General features: G+C 31.6%; 1 protein-coding gene across 1 annotated transcript in view; it reads right to left on the bottom strand.

Moving 5' to 3' along the window:
* The window catches only part of LOC111704480 (uncharacterized), a 36526-nt gene extending 11032 nt beyond the window's left edge, over nucleotides 1-25494 (bottom strand). Inside the window, exons 1-12 of the mRNA XM_023476719.1 lie at nucleotides 25431-25494; nucleotides 24405-24476; nucleotides 22885-22960; nucleotides 16695-16956; nucleotides 15620-15700; nucleotides 13504-13555; nucleotides 12979-13134; nucleotides 5253-5396; nucleotides 4841-4912; nucleotides 3209-3330; nucleotides 506-680; nucleotides 29-318 (exon numbers count right to left, since the gene is read on the bottom strand). Coding sequence (XP_023332487.1) covers nucleotides 29-318; nucleotides 506-680; nucleotides 3209-3285 — 542 coding nt within the window. The 5' untranslated portion in view covers nucleotides 3286-3330; nucleotides 4841-4912; nucleotides 5253-5396; ... (5 more) ...; nucleotides 24405-24476; nucleotides 25431-25494. The remainder of the gene's footprint in view (nucleotides 1-28; nucleotides 319-505; nucleotides 681-3208; nucleotides 3331-4840; nucleotides 4913-5252; nucleotides 5397-12978; nucleotides 13135-13503; nucleotides 13556-15619; nucleotides 15701-16694; nucleotides 16957-22884; nucleotides 22961-24404; nucleotides 24477-25430) is intronic.
* Between the last annotated feature and the right edge of the window lie 1012 nt (nucleotides 25495-26506).

Consider the following 26506-nt stretch of genomic DNA (forward strand, 5'->3'; position numbering starts at 1 on the left):
GACGTTTCAATTTCATAATTATTCCCACCTTGCGAAAACTTTGATTTTAGTTTGCTGAAACCGGTTTGCACAGCCTCCAACTTTAATCTTTCGCCCAGACTCCGCCGCCATATCATCTTCTGTCATCAGCTTCCATTCTTCTTCCGCCTTGGACGCTAGATCATCCTCCGCCTTGAACTTTCTTTCCTCTTCAGCCTTTATTCTACGGGTTTCATCAAGAAGATGTTTTCTATCTTCCGCCCTTGCAGTTCGTTCTTCGGACTTGTGATTGCGGATTTCCTGAAGTCCACGGTTTTCACGTGGTTTCTGTACTTCCTCCTAAAAGTTAATGTTTTATTTTTTTTTCCATTTGCAGATATATCAAAATGGATAAACTTCATTAATTTAAAGTTCATTATCCCTAATATATTCCACGGTAAATGTTTTCAATGCATCCGGAAACCCAATTTTCTTAAAATATTTTCCCAGATTTATCTTCCTGCATTTTACATGAGACAGTTATTACCTGATTTCTCCCAGTTTCGAATATTTCTTCCTTATCCGGTCCTTCAATATACTCCAGTAGTTCCATATCCTCCTTCCATACATCCTTCTCCTCCTCTTTCCATCCACTCCCTCCTGCATCTACCTCCTCCTTCTCCTCCTCCTCCTCCCCAGCAGTTGATCTTTTATGGAAGGTTCTGGAAAATATATGAATTATTAAATGTATCCTCCCCCTTGTATTCGCTCCCTCTAGGTTTCAATGGTTAGACGGAGATAATATTTTATTTACAAAGTTTTGCAATATGGAATATTTGTCTTACTTATTCCAGGTATCACTGTATATTTTATAAGACGGGGCTTTGGCGCAACTAGATGTCTTGTAAAGAGAGGTCTGTAAACTTATTAAAAAATGGATTTTAAAGTTGTGAGTGTACAGGCAAAAACGGTGTATTATATCTCCTTCTATGTTAGTTGACTGACCGTGTATAAGTTTCCAGAAAAAAAGGTTTAAAAGTTACAAAATTAGATTAGGGTTGGAATCTCAAATCAGAAAATTGGAGTTTCTTTTATTAAGAGGAGGGAAATAAGGGCTCTTCTATAGATTTGGTAAACAAGTTTCTCAATGAAGTGTTTACTATTTTTTATAGGATATATGTCGAATGAAAGTATAATTGGTTAAATGGTAATATATTTCAATATATAAAAGAGATTTAAGAAATCGGTTTAACATTTTTTTACACATATATATATATGTTGCCTGTAGCCGGCCAAACGGCTGGACAGATTGGGCTGAAATTTTTTGTAAACACTCATGGGTGGCCGTGTTAAAGGTTAAAAAAATTATTTTTTATAATTTTTTTCCACGGGCAACACTAGGCCCTTCGCTAGTTATATTTATATTTGTACTTCAAATTCAAATATTCTTCATGTTAATCACAAAAACTTTTCTCTGAAATATTTTAATTAAATTCACATTTAAGGCTCTTTGCAACCATATCTATTCTTTAAATATGTAAATATAATTCTAGGTTTAGAGATTATTCCACATTTAGAACCTGGGAGTAAAATATTGCAGAGAATTATTCACAGGATTAGTTAGATATTTATAAAATTATGAAAAGGTTTTTTTAGCACGGCCCTCAATATGAAAAGTAAATTGTTAAAGAATACAATGAAAAATTATGCGGGTTTTTCTATTTTTATTGGCGGATTTTCAAAACTTTTAAAATCGAATTTTTATGACAGTAGTGAGACGAGACGACTTGAAAGTCGTCTTTATCTTTGCGTTTTTTGTGACATTCAGTCGTCAACCTATTTTAACATGTATGATTTTGAAACAATAAAGAATTTTGTTCATATTTCAATTTTGTTAAATAAAAAAATTGCCGAAATCTGAACGAAATTCAAACGAAATCTGAACGAAATTTTTCATATTTCAAGTAATATTGAAAGCACGAAAAAGGACGACATTTTGGAATTTTAACTCTAGAATTTTACTTCTATTACTAGCAAATTATATTAAAAATCTTAGACGCGAGCTTCACGTCGTCTTGCGTCCCACGAATAAATGATTGTATTAGCTTCAAATCCAAAGAAATTAAGTCTTTGCCACAAACTAATCCCTATTTCTACTTAACCCAATGTCGTAGACCTTGGATATTTCAAACTATGATTTCTGTTATATCAAATAGTCTAAGGTTGAAAAGATATAGGGATTAGAAACTTTGAGTTTGTGAAAAAGAATCAATTCCTTTGTAAAAATATGGAATATGAATTAAAAAGGCATAAGTTATGAAATTGTTAAGTTATAATTTTGAAATTTGACAGGTAAGAATTAGAACTTGTTGAGCTAGTTATGAATTAGAAATTAGAAATATCTAATATTAGATTGCTATTGTCCTTAAAAGAATTTTATTATGTTTTTATTGATATAAATGCGGTTCAGGATAAATTTAGAATTTGTCGAGAATTTGGAAATGAAATAAATATAAATTGGAATGAACTGAGTTTATGGTTAGAAATGGAAAATAAACCCAAATAAAATCGGAAATATATAAATCTGAACGGAAACTAAAGGAGGAAAGTTTTATCGTTCTCATTCCTGATACTATTTTTTACTCTTTACTCTCAGTCCCAGCTCATGTTTTGAATGAAAAAACTAATTTCAATGGGATGAAATTCTAAAGAACCTAATCAAACTTATTTTCTCACAGAATTCCAACGAAAGAAAGGGTTACCATCCGACCCCCCCCCCTCAACCTTCTCGGGAGTTCAAAATAGTCTTAAATGAAAATACGAGTCTTTAATTCATATCATTAGATTATTTCTTTAGTCATTTAGGAGTTAAACTAAAAAGTAAAAAACTGAATGAGGGAAGATATTTCTTAAAAAAATATAAACAGAAGTTTGCACTAGTATAGTCTTGTTTATGTTCAGATAGAGCATTGGTCTCCATCTTATGCAGATCTATTTATTAATTAAATTCCTCTTTGATATCCCTAATCCATTGATCGTCATTTCGGCCCTACGACGGGGATAACTTCAGTTAAGGAATCAAGCATTGATCTTAAAATTCAGAAGTGCTCACATTGGATATTGATATTAAGCGTTCAAGATTAACAATATCAGTTCACATTTAATAAGTAAAACATTTTACTATCTGTAGTCTATTCTTTAAAAAACAGAGAATTTTTGTCTAAAAATAAAAATAAAAATATTGTCTGACCTTTCAGGCACTCTCCATCCTTCTACTAGACCCAGCTGTGTGTCAGGTATATCAAGAATGACCGGCAGCTCAGGCATCCAAACTGTAAACTCAGCTGTACCACTGTATGTACCGTACTTCACCTGTAAGGGATTCTTCACGTTATTCAAATAAATTCTTTTAAATCAAATATCAAAGATTTATTACAGGAGCTTAATGAGACTTTCGATCCCAATTTTCTAAAAAAATTTACAGATCAAATCCCGGATTTTTAAAGAAACAACAAAGAAATCTTTTTAATCAGGTACATAATGTACATTATGAATGTGATTGATATGAAATTCTTAAATCTTGTTAAAAAAAACTAACAAAACATCAAAAGTGATTGAGTTTTTGCCGCTAGCTCTGATTTTTTATCCCTATAACTCTTTAACCCAATGTCGTAAACCTTTGATATTTCAAACTATGAATTCTGTTAGATCAGATATTCTAAGTTTGAAATATCAAACATTTAAATCATCAGATTTGAAAGATTTGGAGATTAGAAATTTTTAGTTTGTGTCTAAGAACCCCTGTACTACAATGTAAATACATATTTTCATCAATAATTGTTTTATTAAAGTCAAATATTTATTTCGTAAAAGAACAGTTTAATTCTAAGATTTAACGTTTTAATCTATCTATATGTTGAAAACATACAGGCGTAATTTATGTTACGTTGTAGATAACTAAATATATATTTTAAGGTTTTTTATTGTTTTTATACGTCGTTAATGGTTTTTACAGGTTTTCTGTTTTGAATTTTTGAATTTCAACAAAAGCTACATCTGATTTGTCTTGAAATGTTAGAATAAATGAATGAATGAATTAACTGTTTGAAATTAAGGATTTAGTATGGAGTACTCTCCGAGGAGCAGGATTCATGGGAAGGTATTCAAGAAGATAATAAAATTTCACATTAAATTAAAATTGAGGTTTATTATTTCACACCTTCCTTGAAAAGTTAAAATATCAATAGAATTACTTTAAACTTGATTTTATATCTTTTTAAAATAACGAAATGTTTTGGATTTAGTTTGATGCTAATTAAACAGTTAAATGTGGTCAATGTAATTCATAAGGACACTTTAACATGTATTTTGAATCCAAAGATTTCCAAGGGTTTGTTTTTATTCTGTTAACACAAATTTAATTACTGAAATTTTCCCCAGTTTCATAAATTGTACTTTTTTCTTGCACTGTACTGTACTTAACTTTAATATATTTACTGTACTATTCAGATCAACAACATTTGTTTTTGTACTGTTCTGTACAATACTGTACAATTCTGTACAATACTGTACAATACTGTACAATCATGTACAATACTGTACAATCATGTTCAATACTGTTCAATAATGTACAATTCTGTATTATTCTGTACAATACTGTACAATCATGTACAATCATGTACAATACTGTACAATAATGTTCAATACTGTTCAATAATGTACAATTCTGTACAATACTGTACAATACTGTACAATTCTGTACAATACTTTACAATACTGTACAATACTGTACAATACTGTACAATACTGTACAATACTTTACTATTCTGTACTATTCTGTACAATTCTGTTTAATTCTGTACAAAAGTGTTCTCTAATGTACCTGTATCCTGGCTCCTAAAGCCCCCCTGGTCTCAGATCCATCCAGGTAGACAGAAGTACAGCTTGAGGAAACCTAATCAATCAATCAATTATGAATATATCGTCTAATCAATTAACAATCAATTGATCAAGGAAGTTTTCAATCAAGAAGTCAAGGTTTCAAAGAAATTTATTCCAATTTTTTGCAACCCGCTGTAGTGTAACCTTAATATTTCAAACTTTGACTGTTTGATCTTTCGGAATTCATAGTTTGGAATATGAAAGGTGTATGATAGAAGGTTGAAAAGATATAAGGATTAGGAAATTTGTGTTTGATCAGTTTCTTTAAAACATTTTCTTTTTTAAATTGGGCGTGAAAATATAAATATATCTTTGTCAAAAAAATCCAAAAAATATTTTAATAATTTGCTTACCTTGAGAGCAGAATCATCATTTGATAAACAGGAAGTGTGCAGGGTAACATCCGCAATACTTCCGGCCTGCGTTACCAGTAGAACCTTCAGGGCAGCTGATACCTGCCGTCCGGTCAGCACAGCTGTATTCACCAACTCCAAACTCTTAAATATTTTATGATATAAATATTGTTTGTGTTAAAGCGATTTTCAACATAAATTAAAGCTAAAGGAATTGAGTTTTCCCCACAAACTCTGATATTTTAATACCTCCATCTTTGCAACCCAATATCGTAGACCTTAGATATTTCAAACTATAAACTCTATTATATCAAGTAATCTAAGTTTGAAATATCAAAGGTTTACACCGCCAGGTTGCAAAGATAAAGGGAATGGAATATTCAAATTTGTGGCAAAGACTCAACTCCTTTCTTATAAAAAGTGTCAAAATTATTGACGACAATGATACCCTTTCAGCCTAAAATTAACGCGGGTGGAGTTACATTTATTTCCCGCCCCCCAAAGAAAGTTACCAGAATTCGAATTTAATCAATGTAAGCCGCGTCCCAAATCCTCCAAAAACCGGGTTCAATTGAACGCCGGCTTAAATATTGAAAAATTGAATACAATTTTATGTGGAACCAATCATGTTTGAGCCCCGGCTTAAATTTAAGCCGTTGCTCAAATTCTTTAAATTCGGCCTCAGGATTCGAATTTGGATAGCACTATGGAAATTAATGAAATAATATTGTCGATTTTCTTAAACTTAGCAAAATATCAATTTTGGTTATTTAAAAGTCATTTTAAAATAGGAAAAAATTTGAATTCAGAGTTTGATATTTTTAAATATTTTTCTCTCTTTTATTATTTTTTTTTATTAATAATTGTACGATGTGTACTTTCAAATCTAGTTTTGAAAGGGGGAGTGAGATTTTTGAGGTATTTGGGACTTGCACTTAAACCAAATCTAGTTCAACGACTTTTCAAAACTCAGGGCACACATTTTTTTGAAAAAATTTCATTTTCATTGCAGAGTTGGATTCAATTCTTAAATTGATTTTTTATAGATTTTAAAACGTTACTTATTCCTAGAATTAGTTTCATGGATCCAATATCATATTTTTGATAAGGATCAAATTACAAACAATTTGCAATTTTACATTTTCTATAATTTATGCTAGAAAAGTAATTTTTGTTGATTAAATTCAGTAATTTGACTAAACAACAAAGATTTTGTATACATTGTAAGTTAGGCTCAAGTGGTAAAGCCTATATTATATTGTACTTCTCTGACTTAGTATATTGTACTGCCTTAGTATATTGTACTGAACATATTGTATAAGTTGTTTTTAATGAAGGTAAGAACAATTTGTTTTAATTCTAATTTGAAAAGAAGTCAGTTTTTTGAGAATTTACTATTATCCAAAAGCTCTTTAACTTAGTTTTTTTAAGTGGATTTTTTAAATTAAAAAATCATCCCCTCTGGATCAGTGAAATTTATGTTTTCCAAGGGATTATATAGACCTTCCAAGTGCTAAGACCCCCCAGAAATAAATTAAACACTGTGTAAATTCTTCTGCACGCCGCAGATTCTAGAAAGAAAAAAACTAAAAAACAAAAATATAAAGAAGAACTTCTGAAAATATTTTTAGGATAGTTTTTAAATTTGTTAATCGATTATATTACGCAAACAATCACTTGAATTACATTTTTAGGTGGCGTATGGAGAGGAACGGGGGGGGGGATATTTCCACCGTCTGTTTTGTCAAATCAACAAAATAAACATAAAAGAAGAAAATATGGCGGGTATAAAAAAGAAAGTTGCAGCGCTCTGCCTGAACACTTAACAAGGTTATATTAGAGGAGAAGTATCTAGAAACTATCTAATAAACGGAGAGAACATGTTTTCTCTCGACAATAAGGATCCAGTCAGTAACAGAGTATTTTTTTCTGTACATTGGGAACCAGAGTACTTTGATTACTCTGTACAATGGGAACCAGAGTACAGGATTACTCTGTACATTGGGAACCAGAGTACTTTAATACGATTACTCTGTACAATGGGAACCAAAGTACTTTAATACGATTACTCTGTATAATGGGAACCAGAGTACTTTAAAAAGATTACTCTGTATAATGGGAACCAGAGTACTTTAATACGATTACTCTGTAACCAGAGTACTTTAATACGATTATTATATGCAATGGGAACCAGAGAAGTTAAGCTATATTATTCTGTACAATGGGAACCAGAGTACTTTAATAAGATTACTCTGTACAGTTGGAACCAGAGTACTTTAATACGATTATTATATGCAATGGGAACCAGAGAAGTTAAGCTATATTATTCTGTACAACGGGAACCAGAGAAGTTTAAGAATATTACTCTATACAATGGGAACCAGAGAAGTTTAGGAATATTCCTCTATACAATGGGAACCAGAGAAGTTTAGAAATATTACTCTATACAATGGGAACTAGAAAAATTTAGAAATATTACTCTGTACAATGGGAACCAGAAAAGTTAAGCTATATTACTCTATACAATGGGAACCAGAGAAGTTTAGGAATAATAATCTGTACAATGGGAACCAGAGAAGTTTAGGAATATTCCTCTATACAATGGGAACCAGAGAAGTTTAGAAATATTACTCTATACAATGGGAACCAGAGAAGTTTAGAAATATTACTCTGTACAATGGGAACCAGAGAAGTTTAGAAATATTACTCTATACAATGGGAACCAGAGAAGTTTAGGAATAATAATCTGTACAATGGGAACCAGAGAAGTTTAGGAATATTCCTCTATACAATGGGAACCAGAGAAGTTTAGGAATATTACTCTGTACCAGAGAACTAGAGAACCAGAGAAATTTAGAGAAAGGAAAAAAATATTAGTTTTAACACTAGGAGAGCAGGGTATTATTGTTAAGGAAAAATGAGGCCAGAAATAGACAAAACAGAGGTTATTTACAGTTAAAGAAAGGCTCAGAAGAATAAGTAAAATAAAAGAAAAACCTGACAAAACTATTCTTTTTCTATTAGGCTCGTATATTTTTAGGTTGGTTTGTTCCAAATTAATGTCAACACAGCTGAACCAATCCAACCCAATTTTTTTTTTGTGGAATCTGAATTCGATAAAATATTTGGATTAAAGATAAATTTAAAAATCCATTAAATGTGTAAATCTCCAAAATTTGTATAGGAAAAAGAAACTTAACTTTATAAAAAATGAGATTAAATTAAATTGAAAGTTATAAAATATGAAATGAGGTAAACCATAAAAATTCAAAAATGAGCCAGATGAAAAGAAATTAATATTTTAGTTTTAAGAAAATGGCAAAGGGGAAAAAAAATCATGAAAGTGGAAAACTATAATGAACTTAAGTGAAGAAAAAGAATTTAGTCTTTGCCGCAAACTCAAATGTTCTAATCCCTATATCTTTACAACCCGATGTTGTAGACTTAAACATTTCAAACTCAGAACTAAGTCAGATCAAAAAATCTAAGTTTGATATATCAAAGGTTTACACTATCAGGGTGCAAAGACATAGGGATTAAAAAATGTGATTTTGGGGCAAAAGGCTCATTTTCTTTAGCTAAATGAGAAATTTAATATAAGATTAAGAAAATAGAGATAAATTCACCAACATTAAGGAAATGCATAAAATAGAAAAAGTAAATAAAAAACATAGTGCATATGTTTTAAGAAAGTTAATAAACTGCAAGAAAGAATAATACACGATTAATATCTAGAAGTTCAGAAAAGAAAAACAAAAAAGTTTTGTACAAGTTGTCCCTGCCCAATAAAAAGATATATTGGTTTACCCAGGAATATAAAATCACAGAGAAAAAATAGAAATACCGCAATAACTTCCCATGAAAGTCCCAGGGTGTTGTAAACAGTAAACACAAAAAGTGAAAACAAATTTAAAAATGCGAGAAGAAAAGAAAAAAAATCAAAAAAAACTAAAAAGTGTACAGCGTACATATTTGGGCCAGTTGTAGTTGACAAAACTGATTCTTTGGTTAATACAGAAGAGGAATCAAATTGCTTCTGGTAAATTTTAAAACATAAAACCCGGGTTTACAGCCCATTTACGCCCGAGTAATTCATGATCCAGTTCATGATTCATGTGGCCCTGTTTGCAAAGATGAAAATGACCGATTCATAACGGTATACTTCAAGGCTTTGACTGATTAGGTATGAACCAGATATTAATGTTTATAATTTTGAAAACTCATTATTTGGAATTTGTTTATTTATACTGAAAAAAACACATAAGAATAATCAGAATTAAATACGTTTAAATCTAGAAAAACGACAATATCTTTCAGATTATTAATCAGATGAAGTTTTCAAGGGTCCCGTGTGTGGGCATTGCCATCTTTGCATGGAGATGCACTTGAAATTAGGCTTACGGTACCTTGAAACTTTTTTAACCCCAACCCAACTCTGGACTGTTTTCATAAATTACTGAAAACCACAAGCTAAAACTTGTTGGACTTTTTTATATCTGGAGCAATTTTTGACCCATGTTCCGACATTAACCAAACCCCATCCCCGACTTACTCAGCCATACTTTTTTTCGTTTGTTTAACCATAACATGTTTTGGTAAACCAGTTTCTTACAAACACATATATTTGGTAATACATATTGTTCTGCCAAAAATAGGAAATATTTTCTAAATAATACATTTTTTTGTTCTTACAGGATATATAGTATAGGACAAATTGGGATATATTATACAGGATATATAGTATAGGACAAATTGGGATATATTATACAGGATATATAGTATAGGACAAATTGGGATATATTATACAGGATATATAGTATAGGACAAATTAGGATAGGATGGGGTAAAGGACAGAATAGGAATACAGAATTGGAAAGGATAGAAGATAATTTGACAGGATAGGATAGAATTCGATTGGACAGGATCGGATTGGATTGGACAAGATAGTATTGGATTGGATAGGATAGGCTAGGGTAGATTTGGATTAGACAGGATAGGATTGGATTGGTTAGGATAAAATTAGATTGGATTGGACAGGATAGAAAAGAATTGGATCAGATTAGATAGAATTGAAATAGACTGATAGGGCATAATTGGATTGGATTACATAGGATAGAATTGGATTGGATAGAGTTGGATTGGATAGGATAGAATTGGCTTGGAAAGGATAGAATTGATTTGGAAAGGATAGAATATTATTGGATTGGACAGAATAGGATAGAATGGGAATATACAGGATAAAACATCATTGGATTGAACAGGATAAGATAAAATTGGATTGGAAAGGACAGGATAGAATTGGATTGGAAAGGACAGGATAGAATTGGATTGGAAAGGACAGGATAGAATTGGATTGGAAAGGACAGGATAGAATTGGATTGGATTTGAAAGTATGGGATAGAATTGGATTTGACAGAAGGGATAAAAGTATGGACAGGATATATATGTTTAGTTAATACATCTGCAGGATGCAGAATACTTAACTACTGCACCACAATTAATCCACATACAAGGATTGTGGTTTATACAGATACCAGGGGTTAAAAAGTTCTTCCAATTTTTTTTTTAAGCTTATTCTCAAAAAGACCCGCCGAAATGATAGGAATAATCTTAAAACGATGAAGAACATCTGCACGTTTTTCAATATGCATTTTTCATAAAAAGAGTTCCCTGTTTTTACTGTTATAGTATTTCTATATTTTATTTTTGCTTTTCAAAAACTAACTATCTGAAAAACTAACTTCTTGTATGACACCTGAGTCCGAATTTAATGAATTTTAGCCGCGTCTCAAATCCCCAAAAACCGGTTTCAATTGAGCACCGGCTTAAATCTTGAAAAATTGAATACAATTTTTAGTTGAACTAACCATATTTGAGCAGCGGCTTAAAATTCTTTAAATTCGGGGATCAAGCATTCAATTTTCCTCTCCGATATCCATGATGGTAATATACCATGCTCAGGGATAACTTTCATTGAGGGATCAAGCATTCAATTCTTCCTCTCCGATATCCGTGATGGGAATATACCATGTGCAGGGATAACTTTGATTGAGGGATCAAGCATTGATCCTCAAATTTATAAGCGCCAACATTTGAGATCAAGATCAAGCGTTCAGGATTTACAATACCGACACAAAAGTGCTTACCTCTGAAATGCCCCCAGGATAAAAAGCATCTTAAAATACAAGGAAAAGCAAACTACTACTTAGAAACTTTCCCTGCAGATTTAATGTTTCCAACAAAAATGAATTAAAGAAAGGTTAAAAAACTAAGCCCTGTAAAGTTTGTTAATATGAGAACAGACAATTTTCTTTTTCTAAGCAAACTTCTTATATTTTCTTCATCTAACTTTAACCCTTGGATTATTTCACAATGTTCACTCCGAGTGATACAATGTCGACCCAAGGTCGAAATTTTTCTGTGAGTATTGTCAATCTTAAACACAATTGATCTCAATATCCAATGTCTGCACTTTTAAATTTGAGGATTATTGATTAATTCCTAAATTAAAGTTATCTCTGCAGGGTACGACCACCACGGGATATTAAGTTACTCCCTTGGTCTGCAGAAAATGTTTGATCCCGAAATTCACTACGCAAAAGTCTAGAAAAATTGATACAAAATTCTCATAAAATGACACAAAATTTTTATAAAATGGAAGCAAAATTTTTATTTTCCATGGCTCTCAGGTATCTCTGAAATCTTTCTTTTGAACCGAAATTTCCCAAAAACGGCGCAAAAAAATCACCGAATTATTTTAGTCCTATAGTTGAGTTTCGAATGCAAAGATGATTTTTAGAGGGCGGTTGTACCCCCCCCCCCCAATCTACTAAAATTTTAGGCAACTTTTTCTTTCCCTATTCCTTCACATTTAGAAAAATTCATTCTTTTTCAGAAATTTTTCCTTTTTGACTTTATAAAACGAAATGATTTTATTATAATGTTAGGTTTAATAATATCCGGAATGGTGGAGGGGGAGGGGGGGGGGTGGTTGACAGATTCCCTTCCAACTCTTTAGAAATTCTATCTTTATAACTTATTTTCTTCGTAAATATGTTTAATAAATTCCCAGTTTGAGTTTGGGTGCACTTTTATATCTTTCTCTGGTTTAGACTTAAAGTAAAAAATACATTACGTTGATTAAATCAAAAATAATGTTCTAGCCATTTTAAATGAAATCCTCTGTTCAACAAAATAAAATAAATGATATTTTTAAGCTTGTAACTTTTGAATGCGATGTTCAGCTTCAAAAATTAACTCCTTCAATCTTAACGAAACTTAAAAATTTCACATGGATCCCGACTTCTATGAAAAGTATCATCAATTTTGAAGTGTCGCACCTGTGAATTTCATAAATAAAAAGCTCTTGTTTTTGGCTTTAGTTTTTTAGAAGTAATTGGCAAAATTAGAAGTAGTTCGCAACCTTCGGATCACAGTGATTTACTTAATAGACTTTATATTGGGATTTTTTTTGTAAAATTCGTTGAAAAAGTCTCCAAACTTTTTTGTAAAAAAGGAGTTAAATTAAGTTTTTGCAACCAACTCTATTTGTTAATCCTTATATCTTTACAACCTGATGTCGTAGACCTTTAACATTTCAAACTATAAATTCTGTTCATCAATTAGTTAAAGTTGGAAATTTCAAAGGTTTACACCAACAGATTGCAAAGATATAGTGATTCGAGTTTTTGAGTCTGTGGCAAAAACTCAGTTCTTTTAATTCTACCTTTGATATTGGTAGAACCGCCTGGACCTCGTCTTTATGGACATGTATTTTGTGGCGGAGTCTAGGACCAAGGAGAGTATTATCCGCCTCGTTATCCTCCGCCCCTCCGCCAACCTGGTATCTAACCTGCCAGGATAGCTTACAACCCTTCCAGACCTGTACAGAGAGGTCAGTTTCATAATTTCAAAAATAAAAATAAACTTTAAACAGTCTTAATCGGAAACTTTAATTTATTACACGTGGAAGAAATTCAAAAAACACTTTAAAAAACCTAATTACATTTCAAACTACAACAACATTTTTTTGTGAATTTGGGTTTAGAAAATCGCAGATCTCATAAACTTCTCATTTTTTGAGCAATTTTGTCATAAAACATTTCGATTTTAAAGAATTTTTTTGTTGCGAATTTGTTTAATTTGGTTTTTATGTATTACTAACCAATTTTCCAGTTTTATTTTGCAATTAATTCAATTAACTACTAAGAAGTATTTAATTAATGTCAATTAAACATTAAATGTTAAATACCTGTTCATCTGTATTCTCTATACCATACAAGATATTAAATATCTCAACAGGTCTAAAAATAAAAAGTTTAAGTAAATGTTTCTTCTCTACCAACGTTGCTTTTGTTAACGTTCAGTTTTTGTTTTTATTTGTCAATATTTCTTTTTATTAATTTGTTAATTGTATGTTATTGTTTTTGCTATCAATGTTTTGTTATATTTATTGTTTATGTTATTGTTAATGTTTTTGCTATCAATGTTTTGTTATATTTATTGTTTATGTTATTGTTAATGTTTTTGCTATTAGTGTTTATTGTTTATGTTATCGTTAATAAATTTGTAATTGTTTATGTTTGCATGATGCATTGAAATCCAAAAATAAAACCCTATATACGTTCCTGAAACAGAACCCTTATAAGCGTGGTTGCTGAAAGAGAACCCCAACGATCGTGGTTACTGGAAGAGAACCCCTATATGCGTGGTTCCTTGGAGAAAACCCCTATAAGCGTGGTTCCTGGAAGAGAACCCCTATAAGCGTGGTTCCTGGAAGAGAACACCTGTAAGCATGGTTTCTGGAAGAGAACACCAATAAGCGTGATTCCAGGAAGAGAACCCCTGTAAGCGTGGTTCCTGGAAGAGAACCCCTATAAGAGTAGTTCCTGGAAGAGAACACCAATATGCGTGATTCCAGGAAGAGAACCCCTTATTAAGCGTGGTTCCTGGAAGAGAACCCCTAAGAGTAGTTCCTGGAAGAGCACCCCTATAAGCGTGGTTCCTGGAAGAGAACCCCATATAAGCGTGGTTCCTGAAGGAGCCCCTACAAAGAATTTATCCATGTGTTCCATCTGATGAAAGTGTCTAAAACCTCTACAATATCAAAAACTGATAGACTAAAAAGGTGGAGTACAACTCCCAAACAAATTAAAAAAAATAAAAAGTATATGTTTTTCTTATTGTATAAGTTAACATTTTTGTCAATGTACATATACATAACAGTTTTTTCCATAGTTTACTTTTATCTTTTCATCAAAGTTTATGCCTTTGTTTATGTTAACGAAGATGTTTTAATTTATGTTTATGTTCAGGTCATTGTTTTAAGCATTTATGTCTAATTTTGTTTTGTTTTCTGCGCTTAACTCTTTGTATTTAATTTAATTTTTATGTTTATTTTGCCTTAGATTTTTTGCTTTGTTAATGTAAATGTTTATGTTTAGTTTTATGTTATGGTTTTCGGCCATTTTCTGTATATTTGTATCTAGCTAGTATGTTTTGTTGTATGCTGTATGTTGTAAGATGTTTGTGTTGAAATGAATGAAAAACTAATATAAAGTTAGATAAACAAATACATTCTACTATTCTCGGATTATAGAATGATGGGTGGGATGGTAAACTGCATCATTTCAACATTCGAGCCCCATTCGCCAAATTTTTTTCCCGAGCCACTTCTACATGCTCATTCTGTAAATTTTCCTGCCTTTTTTCTAGAATCTCGTCACACTGAATCATAAATGGAATTAGCTACATTTAGACAAATTTTAGTAAAAGCTCGATGTCCAAAATAATTCTACACATTTTTCACGCACAATCTCTTTCAATTTAAACCCTTAAACCCTAATATTATATTCAATAAACAGCACTTTCAACTTATTTGTTAGTTGCATGTCCATCGAAACCCAAAGAATGGTTTGATGTTGTTAAATTAGTTACATATAAGGCATGAAGATAGTTTGGTATTGACTTTATGTTTTGTTTCCAGCAAAAGGTTAAAAAAAATATTCAATAGTATGGGACGGGTGATGTTCTTTCAATAATGGCTCAGAAGAAAAATGAGGGGTATGTGGCTCGATTACAGAAATGATACGCCTTGCCTTCCTATCCTTTTAGAACTCTTGACTGCGGTATTAAGCTAAATTCATCACTTTTAATTAATTTTTCCCCCAACTTAATATTCTGGACTACGGAACTCATTTTCTTTATTGCTCTTTTGATGCATTTTAACCCTAAGAGGCTGGGAAATAAAGGGGGGCGTTGTTATCTGTTATCTCTTTTAAGTTCATTCTTCTCTTTTTTAATTTTTCTCTTACCAATTTTTTTTACTTCGTATTTATCCTTGAAAATGAAATATTTATATTATATACCCAACATCCTTGTATTCTCGGCTGGTGTCCCGTCTAAATGCAGTAACTGTTGCAACACTTCCTCTAGGGTTCACTTCAACCCTAGATATATTCAGGTACAGGTACAGGTACAGGTACAGGTACAGGTACAGGTACAGGTACAGGTACAGGTACAGGTACAGGTACAGGTACAGGTACAGGTACAGGTACAGGTACAGGTACAGGTACAGGTACAAGTACAGGTAAGAACCAAAAAATCATTGAGTTTTGAAAAAAGTTATGGATTTAAAAAGTTCTGGAACAATCTATTTGGGATATATACGTACATAAATTATGAATATTCAGAATACATTAAATAATCATAAATGTATAAAATATTCAGCTTATATAGAAACATCATTATTAAACCAAGTAATATAAAATAAATGCTAATGATGGTGTTCAGTAATTGAAACCATTTTTATCCCATTAAATATTTATAAAAACGTGGTTTGCAAAAAAGCAGACATTAAACATAAACTTTTAATGTTCATATTTATCATTCTTCTAATCCTTATTTTCCCAACTTAAAAGAATAAGAAAGACAATTTTATTAATGCTAAAAGATCTTAAAAGATGATAAGATTGCCAAATAATGACTCACTTAGGAACCCTTAACATGTTAAATTTACAGCGAAAAAAGATCTATAAAAATGGGCCAATCGCAGCTTTAATGGAAGCCTGTTTTGATTTTCTACAATAAAGACAAGTAGGAAAATAGCCAACAAATTTCCCATTCAGAATTCTAAGTTTAGCGGATATTGTTGTTGATTAATTTTACAACTTTATAGTTAATTAAGTCATGTAATTTTCACTGACAATACATTTCTGCATAAACATATAATTTGGTTTCAAGAAGTGCTTACATTCACTTCTGTATAATTTAATCTTATTACATAACAAACACAGTCAGGGGAAAAACAGTTGCGTATTTTTAATGAATCTTCCAATTGAATAACTTATTTTATTTCGAAAGATATCACTTTATAGAAAACTTATTGATTTTGATGATAAAATTTTCTAAAAAAAAATGAAATAAAGAGAATGTTACAATTACCTAATATTCCAATCTTTTGATGCCTCCTCAACACCCAGTATTCGAACTCCCTTTTTAGCCTCAGCTCTAACCACCACCACGCCCACTAGCCCACTTGGTCCGGTGGAACGCCCACTTGGCCCGGAGGAACGCCCTCCTGATCCGGAGGAACGCCCCTCCCTGGTTCCCTCGGGTCGGGGTTGTTCTATAAAGACCGGGACAAAAAGTTTAGATCCCGGATAAACCGGAGTCTGTGGAACCAGAAGGTGGAGTATCTCATCCTCTGCAAATACGGATTCTTTAAGAATTTTTTTTTAATTATGAACTATAAACATAATTATGTACTTACGGGGAGGCTTTGGGGCTCAGTCCCCCCCCCCCCCCGGGATAAGTAAAATCTGCAATTGAGACAAGAAAAAAATTTAAAGGAAATGTACATGTAACGACATGGGATGAACCTCATCTTTTCGATTAGTCTGTCTTTCCCTACTGGAATCATGGAACCGGATGGTTTGAGAAATTGTTTATCTATTCAGGTTTCAGCTAAATCATTGTTAATTAAGTAAATTTTGTTTACATTTACTGACGGATTTTTTATTCAACTCCCAATGGCGTATTAGAGAGAGAATATAAAATCCTTTCATGTTAAATTAACCCCCCCCCTCCCCCCCCTGTCTTTTGTATTGTAGAAATACATTTTTGAAAACCTTGCACTACCATTCAAACACATACAAAGAATTTTATTTGATTAAAACCCTTACTTGGGGAAAAGAACTTATTTTGTAACGTGCTTGTATTTTACTAAATCTTACAGTCAAACAGTACTATAGGAAGGAAACTGATTTTTTTAAATCATTTTTTTTATCTGTTTTTAGATTTTAGTTGTCAAACACATCCAATTCTTTTTTATTAATTTCTTTATAAACTGTTGTGGATTTCATTTTATCCCTGGAGTTAATCTTAAATCCTTGAATCTAACAGTTTCGAGCTTTGAATATTGTTGAGTTTGTGTGGCAAAGCACAATCATAATCACTCATAATGTTGAGAACACTATGAAAACTATTGTTTTGAATCTTAATGACAGAAACAAATCTCAAGAACTGAATAGGATTAACCCCGACCGAAAAATAGTTTCAAAAAGTGTGGAACTAAAACCTATACTTTATTTACTCTATGAGGTTGGGATCATCATAATCACCAAAGGAGTTATTGCCACAAAATCTAATTTGTTAACACCTATATCATTGGAACCCAATATCGTAAAGCTTACAGATATTTTAACAACGAATTTTGTCAGATCAAATAATCTAAGTTTGAAATATCAAAAGTTTACACCGTTAGTTTGCAAAGATATAGGTATTGGAAAATTTGAGTTTGTGGCAATTGACTCAATTCTTTTTAAAAGAAAACTATTAAGTTATGAATTAGACCATATGATGTGCATTAAGGTGTCCACACTGATAACCAATTTTTAAAAAAGATGCGCGCGGTAGCTTTTCCTATTCTAATATGTACCGTGAAAACTTTAGGATTTAATTGCTGCTAAAGTTTGAAAAAGACCAAAAGTCCACAGCTCCAAAATATTTTTTCTTGAATTTATCATGTCACATGTCATTTTCTTCGTAATTTTCCAGAAAGCTGAAATCCGTTCAAATTAAAAAAATTAAAATTAACTTAACAAAATCTTTTCTAAAAAACAAGCATTTTTGACGGTTTTTTAGACATGACTCATTTATTTTAATTTCATGAAATTTTTTTTTACTTTCTTTAGCATTATTAAAAACTTAATAGCGATTATCTCCTAGAATTCAAGAGGTGTTGACCTCAAATTTTCAGAAATTAATCACAATATGAATGCAGAGGAAAAAGTTACCGTGCTCATCGCGCTCGTAAATTTTTAAAATTAGTAATAATTTGTGTACAGTGAACACCTTGTTAGTTTTTGGGTCGTTTTTTTGCCTGTATTTTCTTTCAGGGTCAAATTAGTGTAAGAGAAGCAAATGTGTTTTAATTGTTTATTCTTACACTATGCACAAATTTTGACCCTGCAAAAAACTATCAAATAAAGTTGCATCAAATTAAAGAAAAGATATAAAGTTTTAGAAAATTATATTTTGAGGCAAATGTTCAGTTTTTTTATTATATTACCCCCTTAAAAGTCTACAACCCTTCGGGTAGACAGCTAATGAGTAATGAGCTTGTTGTGCTAGGAAAAAAACTTTAGAGTATAGTCTTCTAAAAAGTTGTGATTAAGCAGAAAACAAGAAGAGAATCTCAAAGTTTTCTAAAAGTCCGCTAAGGACACATGTTCTTGTATTCTGGTATTATCTTATTTTAAACTCCAGCTATGTAGCAAGTTTTCCAATAGAATATAAATAGGAGAATACACAAAACAATACACATTTTACACAACAACACATTATATAAATAGAAACTAGAACAAATAGTTTCAAGTCAACCTCCTTTTACATACAGGCATATCCCATACACAATGGCACCTTTCAATGCTTTTTTTGAGCAAAAAAGTTTGGTTTCTCTGTAAACGACCTGTTTCTTGCTAAAAAAAAGCTTCAGAGTAAAATGTGAGGGTTAAACTAATTTGAAGCTCGGAAAAAAGGCCAAATCTTCAAAATCTTTAAATCAGATAATGGTTGAAAGGGTAACATTGTAAATCAAGCGTGTTCAAATCAAATTTAAGAAAATGCTTTGAACTTGTTACGAAAAAAATCCATGAAAAAGATGATTTCTCAATTTCATGTTAGATACAAATATGTTATCGAAAAAGTGGTAAATAAATGTTTTAAAATATTTGTATAAAATTTGTGTAAAGCTGACTTATCACTGTTTGGAGAGAAAACAGAATAAATCCTTTCTTCAGGTTCATAACATACATATTGCTTTTTTATTAAATATATTATTCCTTAGCGTTGAGATAAATCTGAATGAAGGTATTAGGACAATAATAAACACAAAGAGATATTTATGTAAAGAGTGAGAATGAAGATTATATAATCCGTAAAAACTAATTAGTTTTAAAAAGTTTTGTCGCCCGTTGACAACGATTTGAACATTTAATACGTATGATTTTGAATTTAGAATTTAACTAAAAAGTAATTTTATCAGCCTATAACACAAGAACGAAACTTTAAAAAAAATGTTAGTAAAAAAGAAAAAAGAAAAATGAAAAAAAAGAGAAAAAGATGGAAAGATATAGAAAGTAAAAATAAAAAGGAAATTGCAATTTTTCTACAGATTGTTGGTTCTAAATATGTCGAATGCAAATAAATGTCAAAACAGCTGAACCTATTAGAATCAAATATTTGTATATTATATATACATTATATTAACTTTATATATACTTTATATATAAAATAGTGTTAATTTAATTTTGAAATATATATGTATGCATATTAAATCCTGCAATAAATTAGAGGCTTAATCTTAGGAATTACTGTTTAGGGCTTTATATAGCATAACTTAACCCTTTACATTACTCAATGTCAGATATAATATATAAAATATGAACTATAAAATATAAAATATAAAATATAAAATATAAAATATAAAATATAAAATATAACATATAAAATATAAAATATAAAATATAAAATATTATAAAATATAAAATGTAAAATATAAAAATGAGTTATCGCAAAATTAAAGCAAACATGAAAACTAAAGAATACAGTCAATCCTAAACATGTGAATATTTTAATTTAGCTTTAAATTTAATTGTTAATGCTATTATTACGTAAATTGTGTAGAGTTTACTGGACCTGTTGGTGAATATTCATAATTTTACAAATCTAAAGCTGGAGTTTTTTTCAATTTTAAACTATCCATGGGTTCGGTGATGTAAATAAAAAAGTTGGCGGCCCAATCAGTTTATCTGAGATGTTTATTGCATAAATTGCCAACGTAAAATCTTCAATTTATTTCTACAAGACAAATGAGAATCTCAAATATTTTCTGAAAAATGATTTTAATTTGTGAAAAGAGTGCTCTCCTTGTAGTTGAGATATTTGAAAGATAGAACTCTATCATTGCTCAATCCGGCAGCATTAATCTTATTCTGTTCGGAGAGTAATCTAAACTTTCAAATCCCATCTGTAGACAAACCAAGGGGTTTGGAATATTTTACAAAGGAATTGACTCTTTGCAACATACTAGTAGTACTAGTAGTAGTAATAGTAGTAGTAGTACTAGTGGTAGTACTAGTGGTAGTATTCAAATCCCATCGGTAGACAAACCAAGGGGTTTGAAATATTTTACAAAGGAATTGACTCAATGCAACAAACTCTGCTTTTCTAATCCCTATATCTTTGGATTCCAACGTCGTAAACCTTTGAAATTTCAAACTATGACTTTTGTTAGATCAAAAAATATAAGTTTGATTTATCAAAGGTTTACGACATTGGGTTCCAAAGATATTGGGATTAGAAAATCAGAGTTTGTGGCAAAGAGTCAATTCCTTTTACAAAAAAAGTTTTAAAATATTTGTTATAGCCTTGTAATTTTCTAGAGAATTGGAATGGATTTTATAGATTATAAATATCCCTGAAATGGAATTTATTCTAGAAGAGTATTTTAGGAATCATATCCCCGAGTCCTTCTACATAGTTTGATTTTATATATTTGTCACGAGGCTTTGATTTATTTGGCTTTTAAGCTGCATATTTGTTTATAAAGTGCACTAAGGAAATGGGGTCTGAATTAACAAACTTTTTTGTTTACAGCATTAACGAACAGCTAATTTTTGTCCATTAATATTAAAATTTAGTTGAAAGCAAACTCTGATTTTCTAATTACTACATCTAGCTGTGCAACCCAATGTCTTAGGTCTTAGAAATATCAAAAGTTTTCATCATCAGATTGAAGAGATAGAGCGATTATAAAAGACCCAAAGACCCAATTCCTTTAGACTCCATGAGACTTGAGCGTATTATTAAATTTGTATGTGTTTAAAATAGAATCTAACGTCGGTGTACTTGTTTGATATAAACCCTTCTTACCCCCCTCTCCCTCTTTATTCTCTGGTAGTGGTATTTAACCTTATCTTAACAGTCATAAACCTCTAAAACCATTTTCCTAATCTTCATGAAAGAAAATATATACTTTCAATATTTAATATTTATGCACCAACTGGGCAGCAAAGTTAAGAATGCATCCATACATTTTAAAGGGTTTGCTGATTCTATTCACAAGGAACCCTCAATTTAAAGAGTTAAAAATATAATACCCAATAAGCCTTAGTAAACATTAGGTATTGACGTTTTTCTATAATTAAAAAATATAAATTCTTTCGATTTTATTCCCTGTCTTTATTGCATAAATCTGCAAGTCCCTTTTATAGAAAACCCACAATTTCATATTATCAATATTTAAAAAAAAACATGGATATATCAATCATTTTTGCTGAGACAAAGGTTAAAAGAAGGGTTACTCAAGATTACGTCGTTACTCCCTTTCAAATGGAAAAATTAAGAACCATTGAGGTTTTTTCAACACCCTTTAACTTCTGGAAATAAAGAATTACGCTGGTAATTCCTTTAATTACTGAAATATATGAATTAATAATAAATGCAGAATGAATAAATCTATTGTTAGAGAGCCCAATTTTTTCTGTAGATTAATGTTCATTGTTCAATGTTCATTGTTCACACAAAAGCAGTGCAAACAAACCTAAACTGCTATAAGGTTTGTTTAGTGTAGATAATACAAGAATTGTGTTTTCCACCAATTATTGGATAATACTTAAGTCCCACATTAAAGAGCTCTATTCACTTTTATACCGCGGAAAGAAAAAGTATTTACTAAAATGTTGCTAATATAGCTGGCCTGCTCACATTTATAATTATATAGCTGGCCTGCTCACATTTATAATTATATAGCTGGCCTGCTCACATTTATAATTATATAGCTGGCCTGCTCACATTTATAATTATATAGCTGGCCTGCTCACATTTATAATTATATAGCTGGCCTGCTCACATTTATAATTATATAGCTGGCCTGCTCACATTTATAATTATAAAATCTTAAACAAGTTTGAAGGACGAGAATCAGAAAATGTGTGTTTAAAAGTTTAAAAGTAAAGAAAACATAGAACTTCAGAAAAGGACACTCGAAAGGGGAGACAAGAACTGTAATGTTCCAGGAGGGGATTTTGCATTATTTTATTTAAAATGTTGTATTTTAAAGAATCTGTGCCTGCTATTTGTCTGTAGCCCGCCTGACCAGTGCTAAGTAAAACGGTGCCAAGTTCTCTGCTTGCTCTAGGTCCCTCCTAAAACACGAGAACAGGTTGACAAATATGTCCCAGTATACCTGTATGTCCCAATATACCTGTATGTCCCTGTATACCTGTTTGTCCCTGTATACCTGTATGTCCCTGTATACCTGTATGTCCCAATATACCTGTATGTCCCTGTATACCTGTATATCTCATTATACCTTTATGTCCCTGTTTACCTGTTTGTCCCTGTATACCTGTATGTCCCTGTATACATGTATGTTCCAATATACCTGTATGTCCCTCTATACCTGTATATCCCACTATACCTGTATGTCCCTGTATACCTGTATATCCCATTATACCTTTATGTCCCTGTATACCTGTTTGTCCCTGTATACCTGTATGTCCCTCTAAACCTTTATGTTCCTGTATACCTGTATGTCCCTGTATACATGTATGTCCCTCTATACCTTTATGTCCCTGTATACCTGTACGTCCCTGTATACCTATATATCCCATTAAACCTTTATGTCTCTGTATACCTGTATATCCCATTAAACCTTTATGTCCCTGTATACCTGTTTGTCCCTGTATACATGTATGTCCCTCCATACCTTTATGTCCCTGTATACCTGTAGGTCCCATTATACCTGTATGTCCCTGTATATATGTATGTCCCTCTATACCTTTATGTCCCTGTATACCTGTATGTCCCTGCATACCTGTATGTCCCTGTATACCTGTATGTCTCAGTATACCTGTATGTCCCTGTATAACTGTATGTCCCTGTATACATGTATGTCCCTCCATACCTTTATGTCCCTGTATACCTGTATGTCCCATTATACCTGTGTTTTCCATTATACCTGTATGTCCCTGTATATATGTATGTCCCTCTATACCTTTATGTCCCTGTATACCTGTATGTCCCTGTATACATGTATGTCCCTCTATACCTGTATGTCCCTGTATACCTGTATGTCCCTGTATACCTTTATGTCCCTATATACCTGTATGTCCCTGTATACCTGTATGTCCCTATATACCTGTATGTCCCTGTATACATGTATGTCCCTGTATACCTGAATGTCCCTGTATACCTGAATGTCCCTGTATACTTGTATGTCCCTATATACCTGTATGTCCCTGTATACCTGTATGTCCCTGTATACCTGTATGTCCCTGTATACCTGAATGTCCCTGTATACCTGTATGTCCCTGTATACATGTATGTTCTGTATACCTGTATGTCCCTGTATACATGTATGTCCCTGTATACCTTTATGTCCCTGTATACCTGAATGTCCCTGTATACATGTATGTCCCTGTATACCTGTATGTCCCTGTATACCTGAATGTCCCTGTATACCTGTATGTCCCTGTATACCTGTATGTCCCTGTATACCTGAATGTCCCTGTATACCTGTATGTCCCTGTATACATGTATGTCCCTGTATACCTTTATGTCCCTCTATACCTGTATATCCCTGTATACCTGAATGTCCCCGGAGCAGGAATGAAGGATTGAGAAGAAAACTCTAACTGTTGGTTTTGGTTGTTTTCCAACCTAAACAAAATAATTGAGTCAGATATTTATGAAAGTACATATTTTCCTCTTCTCCCCTCCTTTCCCATCCTTATATTTTTATCTCAGAAAATATTTATGAAAGATATTTTATTTGATTTGAGGGAAAATTGTCGTCTCTTAAGACATAAAAGTAGATTTAAAAGCTGTAATATTATTTTCAACTTCTTTTCAACTTCCTCTCTTTCTATGAAGCCGAGGCAGGAAGAAAAAAGAACATATTTTCCGGAAAAAAATATTCATTAAAAAGAAAAAAAAAACAGTTCTTAGATATATCCCTCCACCTCCCCCTTTCCATATTTTATTGGTTTTTCCGAAGAAAATCTTTAAGATTCCGCCTGAAGGTGAATAAAAATACTTTTTACTTGAAATTCCTAAAAATATAAATTCCTCAATAAAAAAAGCCAAGCTTCATAGTTAGTATATTAAGATTTATACGGATTATTATAATTAAAGTGAGAACCAGAAAACAGTGGAATTCACGTCGTCTTTTTCTTCGATTATAGATGTCTCCAGAAATGATTATAGATGTCTCTAGAAATTTTCTAATTGGAAACTGAACATTTTTCTAAAAAGCTTCCTACACATTTTTATGGATATTGGATATATCAGTTGCAATAATTATAAATTTCAATTTCTCAAGTTAAAAGAAAACAAAAACAACATTCTTCCCAGAAGAATCCAATATAAGAACCACAATGAATGTTTTTTTTTACTCCACTCGACCTTTTATATGACAATACATATTAAAGAAATGTTCTTGAACTTTTTAAAAAATCATTTTTTTTCTCTTTTTCTAACCGCTCTGTTTCTCTAAAAATAATCTTAAAGGGATTATTCACTTTTAATTCTCTAATTTTTGGAACCTAACTCAACTTTGATGTTTCCTCCTTTTCTTACTTCATGCTTATTCCCTTTAATAACAAATATCTTTACCTTGGCGGTAAACGAAGGCCACCAAGATGATGGGATTGTAAGTTCACCGAGAAAGTTTTCTTCATCGCCTAAAAAAATATCAGATATTTTTTTTCGAAAATAATCCGCCCAAATTAAATATTCTGAAATTTTCCGGGATTTATTTTTTCTAAACTTATCACGCAACCTCTGAGGTTTCTATTTAAATACGTCTCAGGTTCAACTCTCGAGACTAAGTTGTCATAAAAACTGAAATAAAGCTCGAGTCTTAAAATAATTTGTTTGGAACATGTTGAGCCTAATAAAAAATCCAGTAAATCACTCACAAAGTTGGATCTAACTTTGAACTTGAGAGTTTAGACTTAAGCTTTAAAATCACAGTTTTAACATCTGTGTTGAGAATCAAGCATTGATCCCGAGTTTTAACTTCGATTCTGTGAATCAAGCATTGATCCCGAGTTTTAACTTCTGTGTTGAGAATCAAGCATTGATCCCGAGTTTTAACTTTTGTGTTGAGAATCAAGGATTGATCCCGATTTTTAACCTTTGTGCTGTGAATCTCAGGATCAAGCATTGATATCCATTCTTCTCAATATTCCGTGGGCCGTGCAGGGATAACTTGAATTGAGGGATCAAGCATTGATTCTCAAATAATTTCATTGAATATCCAGATCAAGTGTTCAGATTAACGTTATCCACACTCTTTATTTCTTAACGTTCTGCACTTAAAACAAACATTTAGCTGATTTCTCAAACTTTGGCAATTTCGTTGATACATCTGTTCAGACTTATTTCAGTTTTTAACAATAATAAAAGAACAGCTTTTTTTGAGAATACAGGTTAAAATACTTAAAGATCAATATTTTAGCAAAGGAGTTGGGTCTTTGTCACAAACTCTGACTTTTCTAATCCCTATTTTCTAATCTTTGCAACCTATTGATGTAGACCTTAGATATTTCAAACGATGAATTATGTTAGATCAAGTAATCTAAATTTGAAATATAAAAGGTTTACAATATCAGATTGCAAAGATATAGGGATTTACAAATTTTAGTTTGTGGCAAAGATTCCTTTTACCATTTTTGAGAATTGCAATA

Source organism: Eurytemora carolleeae, unplaced genomic scaffold (assembly GCF_000591075.1).
Source record: "Eurytemora carolleeae unplaced genomic scaffold, Eaff_2.0 scaffold146, whole genome shotgun sequence".
Lineage (NCBI taxonomy): Eukaryota > Metazoa > Arthropoda > Copepoda > Calanoida > Temoridae > Eurytemora > Eurytemora carolleeae.